Source organism: Gadus chalcogrammus, chromosome 13 (genome assembly GCF_026213295.1).
Source record: "Gadus chalcogrammus isolate NIFS_2021 chromosome 13, NIFS_Gcha_1.0, whole genome shotgun sequence".
Classification (NCBI taxonomy): Eukaryota; Metazoa; Chordata; class Actinopteri; order Gadiformes; family Gadidae; genus Gadus; species Gadus chalcogrammus.
Window position 1 is genome coordinate 24,596,763 of NC_079424.1, and position 13,310 is coordinate 24,610,072.

At 41.7% G+C, this 13,310-nt stretch overlaps 1 protein-coding gene across 1 annotated transcript; it reads right to left on the reverse strand.

The window, feature by feature from the left end:
* Window positions 1–62: 62 nt before the first annotated feature.
* LOC130401416 (uncharacterized) lies at window positions 63–8,838 on the reverse strand. Its single transcript, XM_056605145.1, has 3 exons — window positions 2,538–8,838; window positions 2,037–2,181; window positions 63–1,920 (listed from the first exon to the last, which is right to left on the reverse strand). Exon 1 carries the CDS (start codon window positions 7,860–7,862, stop codon window positions 6,603–6,605), a length of 1,260 nt encoding a protein of 419 aa, XP_056461120.1. The 5' UTR covers window positions 7,863–8,838; the 3' UTR covers window positions 63–1,920; window positions 2,037–2,181; window positions 2,538–6,602.
* Between the last annotated feature and the right edge of the window lie 4,472 nt (window positions 8,839–13,310).

Sequence of the window (13,310 nt, forward strand, 5' to 3'; positions counted from 1 at the left end):
ACCCAGCCCTTCCACAGGCCACAAATTATGTCCAATCTTCATGAAACTTGGCATATATGATCTTCAGACCAAGCTGAACAAATTTGTCAAACAGCTGTCTCAAATTCAAAACCGTTTGGCCGTGACAGCCAATCAAACTTTACGGCAAAACAGCCAAACAGGAAGTAAGCCTGTTCTCAGCCACTCTTTAACATTGTTAGTAAAATTATATCTAATCATATGCATTTTATCATGGTCATGATATGCTGTTTTATATAAAACTGACAACATATCAATCATATTAAATCATCATGTCGATCTTTCATACTTCATGCAATCAGAACACACATCCTTCATTTCAATTTTAGTTGTGCTGAACAGCGCTCAGGGTAGACACTGCACTCGTGTGGCCACAAGCGGTACTGGATTAGATGCTTCATGAACCCCCTCCAGAACGCATGCTTGTTTACATTGTGTCTCTGTCAGGGATAAACCTTGTGTTGAACGTTTACCACTCTCCAAGTCATACCTAGCCTGAGACGACCGTACCACAAAGGATCTAAGTAGTTTTTCATCATTACCTCTACAAAAGGTCATCAGATAAACAAAATATGGGGAATGAGCATGTTTGGTCTGCCTAGACAAAATAAATTACATAATACAAGTTGCACGACATCAACCGAAACGTGCTTAGAACATCAAACGGATATAGCAAATCAATCTAATTCACAATACTGTGCCATACATTGCAAGAATTCGATATATAGGATGGCCAATCGAAATCTTCATTTATTTGTCATTGATTCATGTGATTTTATGCAATGCATGTCAGCCAGCTTTTTTAGGTGCATGTCAGGCCAATTGCCACCTTTTGGGTGCGCCCTGTTGTTTAGACTGGTCCCCTGTTTGGTTTCACGTCTCACCCAGTGTGTTCAATGCCTGATGAAGATCCGATGACATCGAAATGTTGCCTTGTCTTTAAGTAAATAAATGTGCTTCTGGACAATTAACAGCTTCTTCCACTATATCTGATAAAATTGTCTAGCACCTGTGGATTACTTTTTGGGATGTGCGCACAACTCCTCTTCAAGACACCATTACAGAATCTGTGTCAACATTTATTTGAGTAAGAGCATAGCATTCAGAGTATGTTCACTTCATCCTGATTGTAATTGGGATTGTACCACTGATTAATTAAGACCCAGTCAGTCAATGGTAGGAAAAATCATGAAGAGTTAAATTATTGTGGTCAATACTAAGAGATAGGCAGCATCGTTTCTGTTAAGCCAATCTAAATAAACAAGCAAGTACTCAGGGTTTAATCATATAAGTGATGATGGGTGATGTGGAAAATACTGAATCATACTTGAGGTATGATTCAGTATTTTCCACATCACCCATAGTGCTAACCATAGTGCAACTACTGATAAAAGGTAGTAATAAACACACACACCACCTACTTTTAATACTCTTAATGCATATATACAACATTGTTATGTTGTCTTATCCATCTTGTGACATGATATCGTAAATAGTATACAAACTAATGGAATCAATTCAAGTTTATTTGTATAGCCCTTAATCACCATTACAAAGGGCTTAACAGGTAAAATATTTATGACACCCCCCTTTACCCAAGCCCCCACAAGGGCAAGAAAAAACTCCCTTGAAATTAGCAAGGAAGAAATCTTGAGAAGAAACGCATAGTAGGGGATCCCTTCTTCCAGGGATGGTCAGGAGTGGGTGCCATAATTGACATACAGGTAAACACATGCACATCATATTAAATTGGTCACCAAAGTGCTAAAAAACAAACAAAACAGATATAAAACAAAAAACGATTAATCATAAAATGATTAATCATTTTATAACACGGTGATGTGGTGCTGGCCAGTTAACCATGAGGAGAGTCCAGGCATCCAGTCCAGTCACCGTAACACGCTACAACAGACAGAATAGTGAATTAGAACGGAAAAAGTACATAGTGGGAATGTATGTATAGTGCATTAACAAAAGCACAAACAAGCCCAAAATGTGCATGAACACTAATAACGCACCTTTAAAAAATTAAGGAAAGTGATCTCACAAGACCATCATGGACAGTCAAACTTCTAGCAGCAGTGGATTTTGTAGTTCGGATTGGTCTTGGAAGTTTGGGATACAGGTGAAGATGGATGAGCTCGAGCAAGCTGCAACAGGTGGCTGTGTAGACAGAAGAAAGCATGTTAATTTGTTAACAGTGTTAAGTCAGCATATGCCATTCAAATTAATAATATTTAATTAATGCTCTTTGTGGTTAATCCAATAAGATCTCTGAATATTGCTTATGACATTCAAGCACCACTGGTGGAAAAGCTAGATGAGTGTTAACAGGCTCTCTGACTGTTACAGGTTCCTGAGTAGCCTGCATCGGTCAAGAAAAACATTTCCATTCATTGACGCAGTATAGAAATGGACATCATCCCAAATATAATGGCATAACATCAAAACTGTAAAAGAAGAAGGAATATCTTTGATGTTTATATCATCTGAGAAGAGTTCACAAGAGCATTTCTTACAATCTGTTACTGAAGGTCTGCACCACAGGTGAAAATAGATGAGTTTGATCAGGCCTCAACGATGAAAAAGGTAGATGAGCAGCAACACGCTTTTTTCCAGGTATTTCTCCATCAGCAGGCTGTGTAGGTAAAACAAAGCAGGACCATACATTAACAGTGTTATGCAGTTTATATACAATTCATAAGAGTACTTTTTCATCCAGAACCCATTCTGGATGCTCATATAATCTCATCTCACAAGAGTGTTTCTGACAGTCAGACTTCTTACATTTAGAGTGTTTGTAGTTTACACAGGTCTTGCAAAAAAAGTGTCAACATGCTCTGGTCAACAGGCTGCACAGGCAGGACAAATGCCACCGTCATATTTAATGTGCAAAGAAGGAAAAGAAGATAGATACTCACATATTGGTACTGCTTTTCATGACAAAAGATGCTTTAACAGTAATGCATTCAATGACTTTGAAGCTGTATGTCCTCTGGGTTCCGAAGCTCAGCCAGGTTTTCTGTCCGAGTGTGTTCGATAGCCTTCTCTTGTCTTACAGAGTTACTCTGCATGGTCAGACCCTCCTTTTGTGCTTCTTCATTTTACTTGCAAACAAATACATCTCATATACCAGCAAGTACAGTATATCCCAATACAAAGCAGAAATGAAATGAACAGAAGCGACTGTATGACTTCAGAAAATAATAAATGATCCCAAATGCAATACAAAGATAATACATCACATAGGTAAAAAATAATACAATTAAAACATCCTGCCCTAATCTAACACTATTAATGCCTATCATTACTTTTACACAAAATAAATGATCTGTACTACTCGTAGTAAAGTAACCCCAATCCCTTTGCTTACAAGACCGTGTTTACAGAAATGGATCACAAGTGGAAAGCATCAAATACAGATGTACATTATGCCAATTATTTGCATCACTCTTAACAGTAGTGTTCTGGGATGCAGTAGGCAATTCTCTATTTTGTTAAGAAAAATGTGTCCTGTTTTATCCCTGAAAAGTGCACATCAGGTCTGTTGAGGTAGCATCACTGCTTAGTGTTCACAAGTCAATGTATTCCTTTGCAACAATTTAAACTACATTTGTTTGTCGTGTTTTTTTTCAACATTACAGATAACACTCGATTGTTGGAGCACAGACATGATCCACTGGCATAAAAATTAATCCGAGCATTACTAATAAAATCACCGGTTCACCTTATTCAGCCATGCTCATATCTAAACGTTTTTTCTTTGGTTTTCTGTTGAAACTTCCATTACATTGCTTGCCTTCATACACATCCATTCTATTTTCATGAAGTATAAGGATTACAAAACACTGTTTTTACTGCTGAAAACATCCTCATTGTACTGGTGATATTTTCCACAAAATTGATTGATTAAGAGGGCGCAAAAAAGACAACATAAATAAAACTGTTCAAACAACTACTATTGATGATGCATATCACTGCCTGATTGGAAGTTCCAACACAATGTATCAGGTCCCCCCTCCCTTGGTGCCTTGGTGAATAAGGTGAATAAAAAAAAGTAAACAGGGTCTATTTTTTGGCCATTTTCCAAAATAAGTTGCACTCAAGCTGTTTTTTTTTATTTTTTTGGTTTGTTTTCACCATCATGTCAGTCTAGTAACTACATTACTTTGCTCTGCATTACCCTTCGCTCTGCATCAGCGCACACCCTCTGATGACCTAAGACCAACATCCGCATCATGGGTGATCAGGCTTTCTCCGCTGCTGCCCCAAGACAATGGAACGCCCTCCTTGACCACCTGAAGGCCCCACGGACTACAGCTGTGTTTAGACTTTTTCTCTCTCTCCCTCTCTCTTAAACTCCGTAGCACTGAGATTTTTGAATGTAAAGTGCTCTACAAATCAAATGTATTATTATTATTATTATTATTATTTAGATCCAAATTTTCTTTGTTTATAACATACAAAACATACAAACAACAGCAATATTATTCTTATTATTATTAACAATTTAGGTATGCTGTATTAACATACAGCATTATTTTCTTTCATTTTTCATTGAATTAGGGTGTTTTGGGGTCTTTTGGTGTGGTGGTCACAATCCGAAATCACTGTGGAACCACACATCAGCATGTCTTTTGTGCAACTTCTTTTGCAAAATGGTCTACCCTTACCCTTCCATCCCCTGCAAGGAGCCGTCCAGTGTTAAGCTCTCTCCTTGCCTTACCCACCCAAACCCCAGTTGGCGGACGGAGTATATTTGTGGTAGTGATAATGACACAATGTATAACATAATGACCGGATAACATATTCCTGAACATCTCACGTTCTTTGAATGCAAAATAATACATCACAACAGTGAGACAAGTATTGCTTCATGAAAACTGAAGTATGTCGGTACAACTTCAACAGTAACATCTCCTGCATCTTTACAGTACACGTGATCTATCAACGTACCTTTTTCAGTTGTGGCTGTGTGCACGTGTTGACTGTACCCATGCTGTTCCAGTAACTTGGCAATGGTAGACGACACAAAGATATCCTCATTGAAGTCTCCCATGATGAGTTTCCTCCCAGGATGTTTGTCAAGGTCAAAGACGAGCTGTAACAAATGCTGTCGAAAGGCATCAATCTTATAGGAGCTGGGTCTGTATAAAATGACAGCAATCAAATTAACGTGTGGTATCTCAAAGTACAAGCATTCCACATTGCATCTCCCTGGAATTGAAACCCGCACATCAATTTTGTCTGAAGAATACATGCCAACACCACCTCTTTGTTGTTGTTTCAACCCTGCAAAGACCGGTTCAGAATCATCGTAACAGTTTTCTCTCGGATTGTGCTTGAATGTGTACCCTGGAAGTTGCGGTTCCTCGGAACCTGCGTTGAGCCACGTCTGTTAAACAAATACAATCAGCTTTGGTGAGTGACTTATGGGCTGCAATATCCTGAATGTGAGCATTTAAACTCTGTACGTTATGAAGAGCTATTGTGCACACAGGATTCACAGACAAAACAGACATTCCATAGCTGAACTTTTGCATGTTTTCAAGAGCTGACTACTTTCTCGTCACAAAATATAACTGACTCTCTGAAGTCCTCAATTATCAGTCCTCTGAGAGTTCTCACACGACTCAATGCAACATAAGCTTGACCTGACGCAAATATCTTTTTGAGTGATACAACAGCCCTTTCAACAGTTAAGCCATGGCATTTGTGTACATTTTGCGCCCAAGATAAACCCAAAGGTAGCTGAATTCGAAGTCCTCCGGCAGTGGTCACCTGGTCTTCTTGTTTTTCCACTACTGATGAACGCTCAAAAACCTTCTTTGACTTTGATCTCTGAATCTTACCAACATTAGGATCATCAAAGTCAACGTGGATAGCTGCAGGAATGTCATCGTCCTCTTTACCTCTGATTTCCACAACTGTGCCGCACGCTCCGTTTACAAGGCGGTCAGACACGTCTATGTTCTTCAACATCACTCTTGCTCCGATTCCCAACGAAACGCATTTTGGCAAGCAGGAATTTAAGATTTTTGCGTGGAAGCCAACTTTCCGCTCCATTCTTCCGGTTTTGGGGTTCCGTACAAAGTCGAGGGCCTGAATGCTGACTGCGTCTGGACAGGTGTCTTGCAGTCTCTTCACATTATATTTATCGACCTCTGTGTTTGTAGCATATATGTGAATGTCAGTTGGGTCTTCACCAGTTTCACGCTGCTTCAGTGTGAGTATATCACGGCTGCTGAGAGGTTCCTTCTTTTTACGGACTCTGAGGCGGTTTAGCAATCCAGCAAATTCCGCATTTTCTTGTCTAACGACTTTGGTCTGCTGAGCGACTTCAAAATTGCCTTCCCACAGGTTTCCGCCGTCAGCAAAAAGAGGTTTGCCTTTGACAGGTCTCAACTGGTAAGTCACCCACACAGATCACGGAAACATTTGCAAACAGCGAATAATCACCGGTCTGCTTGATTTGACGTAGTCTACCATGAATGTAGACCAAAAGACGGTGGTCGACAATGGACACTTCATCAATGATCAGGATTTGCAAGTTGCCCATTCTGCTTCGTAGAGAATTCACTTTCTCATCGCCGAGAGGTTGATAAGGCATCTTGACATTTGCACCAATGGAGAAAGTGGTGAATGGTCGCGGCACCAATGTTGTACGCAGCCACGCCTGTAGGTGCCGTTAGAAGAACAGTGAGATCCTCTGGATTTTCAGCAATCTGTGACAACAGCCTAGTGGCTTCGTAATGTATTGCTTTGATCAAATGGCTTTTGCCTGTTCCTGCTCCACCGGTGATGAACAATCGCAAGGGCTCAGGATTCTGTCCCAGAAGTTTCTGCAAGCACCATTGACGGACGGCATAGAATACGGCAGATTGCTGTCCGTTCAACGATCGCAATAAATCCAACGCGTCTTGCCTGGGCATCGTCACATGATTCGTTTCCAAAGTGCACGCAGTGTGTGGGTTAGCTGTCAGGTCAGGCATAAGTTCTGTGCCATCAGCGTCTTCATCATCTACAACTCTGTCTTTCATGAGATCCAAACAACGAAGACGCTCTCTTTCTGTTTCAGGACACAGCTGAGCCCATGCATCTTCTAAATCAATGTTGTCTTCCAGCAACTGCTTAGCTTGGTCAATGGCATCGCTCTCTATTTCAAATACAGCTTTGTTGTCATCCACAATGGACTGCACTCGTCGAACATCACCGCCACATTTAACCGCACCGTTCTTGTAGAAATGCTCGTATGTGTCAAACTGGGACGGTTTGAGGTGATATTCTTGGTAGTGAGGCAAGAAAAGTTGAAGCAACGAATGGAAGTACTTTTCTGGGTCTCTTGTGGGAGAAAATCTGGGATACCTCACGACAGCGGGTTGCGTTCGGGTTCGTCGTTTCACAAAACCGCAGTCGTTGTTGAGCTGTATTATGTCACCTGAATCCTTTTCTGCCGAAACCTGCGACGCATAAATAACTCTGTATTCTGAGCAAAAACTGGCCAAGCACATATCTTGAAATTCTGCTGACTCAGGTCTGTTGTGGTATCTCTCAATTATGTTGGTCATCCAAATGCTGCTGTCGTCTTCACACGTTTGGCGCTTAGCTTTAGCTTGGAGCACACTCAAAGGTAAACTCATCGTGACAGGATTGTCGCCAACGGGAATAAACTGTACATTGCGAGAGCATTCTTTCATGTGCATATGCGTTAAGCGGTACACTGCCTCTTGAGCTGAAACTTCTCTGTTGTGTAGGTACACGCTTCCAAGCTGCTTGAACGCTGCCTTTGCATCGAGATCGCCATTCGTGGCCTCATTTTGTGTGCGTTGTAAGAGCAAACCCATTTCTTGTTCGGCCTTTGTGATGCACGATACACGACAACAGAATATGCATCTGTGACATATTGGATATCCATGTTACCTTGCCATGCGCGGAGTAAGTCTCGGTTGTACTGGTTCACCCAAATATCTGCAGGATTTCGTTTCAGGACAACGCTTTTCTTTGTCACACATCTCTTGTACGCCCTTTCAAACAAGCCTTGATCTATCCCCAGAGACTCAAAGAATGCATCAGCTGTATCGAAATTCATGTCAGGGGCTGTCAGTGCAGGCTTTACTTCCTTTAAAACTTTGCAGGCACTCGTGTTTTCGTTGTCGCTCTTAAAGTTGTCAGAGTTCGCGCCTCCTGTGATGAACGTACGGCTTGATGGTGGGCGTGGGAAATTGAACCTGCAAACTGTGTTTTTCTTGCGGCAAGTCTTGGAGTGTCTTTTGCTGTGTCTTTGTACACTGGTCACGAGCTCCTCAAGTTCTGCGTCACTGTCTGGCGGAATCTCACAGTTGATGTATCTGTCTATGAAACGTACTACTTTGGCATCGGTCTCTCTATCAATCCTTGGAGCATTTTCAACCCAAAATAGACAGTGGACGTGAGGAGAGCCACACTACTGGAATTCAACACGGTAAAAGTAGTCCTTGATTTTCCCTATGGGTTGAGCCGGCGACAGGATTACATCACGAAGGAAACTATGCCATCGGTGGTCAAACATTCTCGCTGCTGTGACAGGATTTCGGCGTACGAGTCCACATTTATCAGACCAATCGAGATCTGCGAGAGGTGTTTGTTTTCCTTCTATTCTTAGAAGAGAGCTGAGCATGTCAGGCCATCGCAGATTAGCACTACTGAAACTTGCAAAGAAAGTGGGAATCGAAAGCTGACGTATCATCGCAAACAAATCTTTCTGTACCGACATCCAGTACGGAGGTGTGCCACGAATCCCTCGTAGGAACTTGTACCCTTCGTTGTTGCGCAAGATTTTAGTCCAACAACATCTGTGGTGATGCTTCTCTCAGAGACGTGTTTCCACCACCTTTGCGTAACGCCATTGACACGCTTGATACCACCTGCTCCACCTCTGACATGTATTGCGCGTAAAAAATGTAGTCTGTGTTGCGTGCAAATCGTCCATCGGCATTCATAATTCGTGCGTTCAGGTATCGTGACAGAGTAATTCTGGACTCTCTTTCATCATGGAATGTAGGTCCGCCCGAGGGGAATAGAACCGGGAAACATTTGCCCTCGTTAGTCTCATCATACAGCAGCTTGACCGGACTGTTTCCTTCACCTGGTGCCATGTTCAGTATGTCCTGGAAATTGTGATCAATAATCTCTGTACCCAGATCAATAGATTGCAACGATGTATCTGACAAGAGCCCACCCTGGTCTTTGATGTATGTCAAATCCTCCTCTGCTTGCTCTACAATGGTATTTTCATCATCGCTATTATCAGCTGGCTCTTGTCTGCTGTTTTCCTCTGCGTCAAGCTGATCGGTTCCATTTAGACTGTTTACCCATTCATTGTCGAGTGTCACATCATCGTACCATTTGTTGTTTGCCAGCAAATATCTCAGTGCTTTTCTTACACGATCGGTGTGGACAAACATGTACTCATAATGACCTTTGTACGTCAACTTACGTTTGAGTTTCACACGTATCATCTTGTCATCACATTCGTTTCTTGGAAGGATATTTGTTACATCCGTGTTGTTAATAGGAACAGAAACACATGGACCGTGACAAGCTCTCTGGCGCCCTCGAGGCAAACACAACAGCTTCATAAAAGGAATATGGCGAGCGATGAGATGTTGTTCCAAAGAGTTGAGACATTTCAGCTCAGCAGGAATTTCAGACAGATGCATGCTGTTGGCAACACTTATCTCGGGCAGTTTTCCTCCAAGTATTTTCCGGTGACATGTATGGCAAATCCATAACTTGCTTGATGGACTATCAGACAAATGGCATCTCTGCTCGCATTCCATATCACAGATGTGTAAATATTGCAATGTAATGCACCTATTAGCCAGCGTAGCAACCTCTGCTGCGTTCATAGCATTCTCTTTTACACTCCAAAACCTGCTTCTTGAAGAATAAGCGATGACAAACAGAGCATACATACTCAGGACCACGGGTGACTTCCTGACGGAAACGACCAATGACAAAGTCTATCTCAATCTGTTTATTGTTCAAAGTGGCACGTTTCTCACTGCTACGTTCGATTTTATCAAAACGGACGGTTCTGTTCTGTCTGTATTTGGTTTTGTTGTTCTCATTCATTTTCTTCCGAAATAAAGTGTTTCTCTTGTATTTCATGACTGTATCCACGGACATCAGTCTGGAACTTCTTATTTGACTTATATTTAGCTTGCGAGTATTTGCGCACAAGAGTTTGAAACCTGCTGTTGGTCTTATATTTAGCTTGCGAGTATTTGCGCACAAGAGTTTGAAAGCTGCTGTTGGTCTTATATTTAGCTTTCGAGTATTTGCGCACAAGAGTTTGAAAGCTGCTGTTGGTCTTATATTTAGCTTTCGAGTATTTGCGCACAAGAGTTTGAAAGCTGCTGTTGGTCTTATATTTAGCTTTCGAGTATTTGCGCACAAGAGTTTGAAACCTGTCGTTTGTCTTATACCTGGCTTTGCTATCATCAACGTTCCATTTTCTGTAATCACTGTCATTGTGGTAGCGCTGACGTTCTTTTTTAGCTTTCATATTTTCTGGTTCAGCTTCTGACTTTCTTTTTCGTAATGACCTCAAGTTGTTGTCAGTGTTCGTAGGCTGGCATGTTCCTGCGCAAACAATTGCTGCATTTCTGTGTTGAACACAACGACTTCATAGTGGTTACCACCAGTGTGATTCAAATAAATGCAATTCTCTGACTGTGGTCTTGCAATAGGTGCATGCATGTTCCATCATTCAAAGTAATGATAGCTGTTTGCAATAAATCTGCAGCAGCAAAAATATCAATCTCGGTTGCCCAAGAACCACAGTAGTACACTCTTGATTTTGTTATGTAGTCAGGCACTGACGTATATCCATCTCTCAAGTATGACTCAAAAACGTTGGTGTTATTCTGGAGGTGTTTCACAACTGCCCGTCTCATTTTCAAGTGCCGGTCCTCATCATGACATATGCTCCAGGCAAGACTATGATAAAAACAGTTTCCGTCTGGTTTTATACTTTTTATCTTACAAGGACATCCCATATCGTCAACACTGCTCGTTGTGTTTGGCCTTTCATCAGAATGTACAGTCGACAGTCCAATTTGTTTGCACAAGACATCCTGATCCTCACGAGTTAAAGGTTTAAAGGGCCGTTTGGCGACAGTTTCCTCGTGAATGATGACATCATCTGTAGCCGCTAAACCACACTGTGATTGAAAAGACTCTTTGGCCGTGTCTGCATCCACATCGATGACATGTGATTTAATTTCGGTTTTGACACGTTTGACACGCTGAGGTCGCTTACCTTTATCAGAATGGTAACTGGGCACTCTTTTCAAACATTCAGGTGGTTGTGCGGCCATGTTTGCATCCACATCGATGACATCGTTGACATGTGATTCAATTTCTCTTTTGAAACACTGACCCTTATCAGAACAGTAACCTGTGTCTATACCAAAGTTACCAGCATCACTTACGCCTGGCAGTTGTTCACACACTTTATGCATAGGATTACCTTTGACTATGTCACTCTAGAGTGGACGGTTTACCGATTGGACTGTAGTTGGCGTTGTCAGGGTCGACATGGATTATTGCAGCTTTCACACCTGTTGCCTCAAATCGGGGTGTACTTCCGCCAAACCGTTCTGCAAAGTCATACACATGACGGATCAGGGTCTGTAAACAGTTGAAGTATGAAACACAGCTTGCCCTTCGACCTTTCCTGTTGACATTTGAGTTTATATGTGAATCAACAAATGCAAACTTGCCTCTTCCATTGACTATTGCACATGTATTAGCACAAATGGTTAACAAACAAGCATCATTACCATATAGTGAACGCTGGAGTGCTTCATCAAAAGGCATAGCCACATCACGTAAACTTTGATCATAGTCATCAACACGAATCAATCCAGTGAAAGACTCTGCATAGTTAATTGCAAAATTTGTATTCCACACTTTGTAGTGTCTAGGCAATTCAGACACAGCAATGTAACCTCTTTCTTGGTCTCTTATTAGACGCTGTGCATTCATTGATCTGTAAAGTACAGTTCCCTTAATCAAAACATCATCGAGATCTCTGCTCGTCCAGGTCCACACGTCACTCAGATTGGACTTCAGAACTGCAGTCAGACTGATGGCACCACATTGCTTGTTGCGATCCTTTCCGAACTGTAAATCATCTTGATGAAACGACCCCATCAGCACAGATCTGTCAACAGGCAGAATCAAACAATCATCGGTAACATTATCGTCTTTCATGTAATTCACAGTATTTGGCAGGTCATTTGGCAGAATTTTGGCAGAGTTTTGGCAGAGTTTTGGCAGAGTTTTGGCAGATTGTTGGCAAATTGTTGGCAAAATGTTGGCAGAATGTTGGCAGAGTTTTGGCAGAGTTTTGGAGGCAACTTGTTTTTTACGAGGAAGCGCCATCTCGGCAACTTTGTTTTTACGAGGAAGCGCGACCTCGGCAACTTTAATTTTACGAGGAAGCGCGACCTCGGCAGCAGACCCCAGGTCTACTGCAGTCAGCCCTCTTTCAGCACAGCGCCGCTTGGCTGCCTTGGACTGCTTGCTTGGACGCGGCATCTACAACAAAACACATTAGTCATATTTTAGCATGACATAGTTTTAGAGAGCAACCATTCATTTGCCCCCCAGAGATGCCACGAGTGTGTGTGTATCTCACACACACACACACACACACACACACACACACACACACACACACACACACACACACACACACACACACACACACACACACACACACACACACACACACACCTGCATCCATGTCACCTGACTGTCATGGTTGTTATCATTTACATGTTAAAGAGCAGACGCAGCTTTGGCTGCTGGGCGCAAGAAATGCGGTCGCCATCTTGGACCACTCAAACTTTGCATACCAGTGCAAACAAGGCTGGGGCAGAGGAATTATTTTCAGGAAGAGACACACTTTAGCATTGATAACTATCACTCTGACTTGTCGTCATTGGTTGTGTCTGTGTTCCACAACATAAGGCTGCACCACATTGCCAAACAGTCCTCTTTCAGGTGTTTTAGCTCATCATACTAAAACTTCCATCTGTTTATATCTATCTAATGTATTCATATATTGAATATGTATATAATTAAACATAGCCTAATCATACATTGTTTCTTTAACTTATTAAAATAGCTGACCTTACCTCCCCTGTTTCTGCTTCTCTATTAAATATGTAGTGTATGATTTGAAAAATACTCATCAGTCTACATTTATTTATCCTTTATTTTACCAGGGTAGTCACATTGAG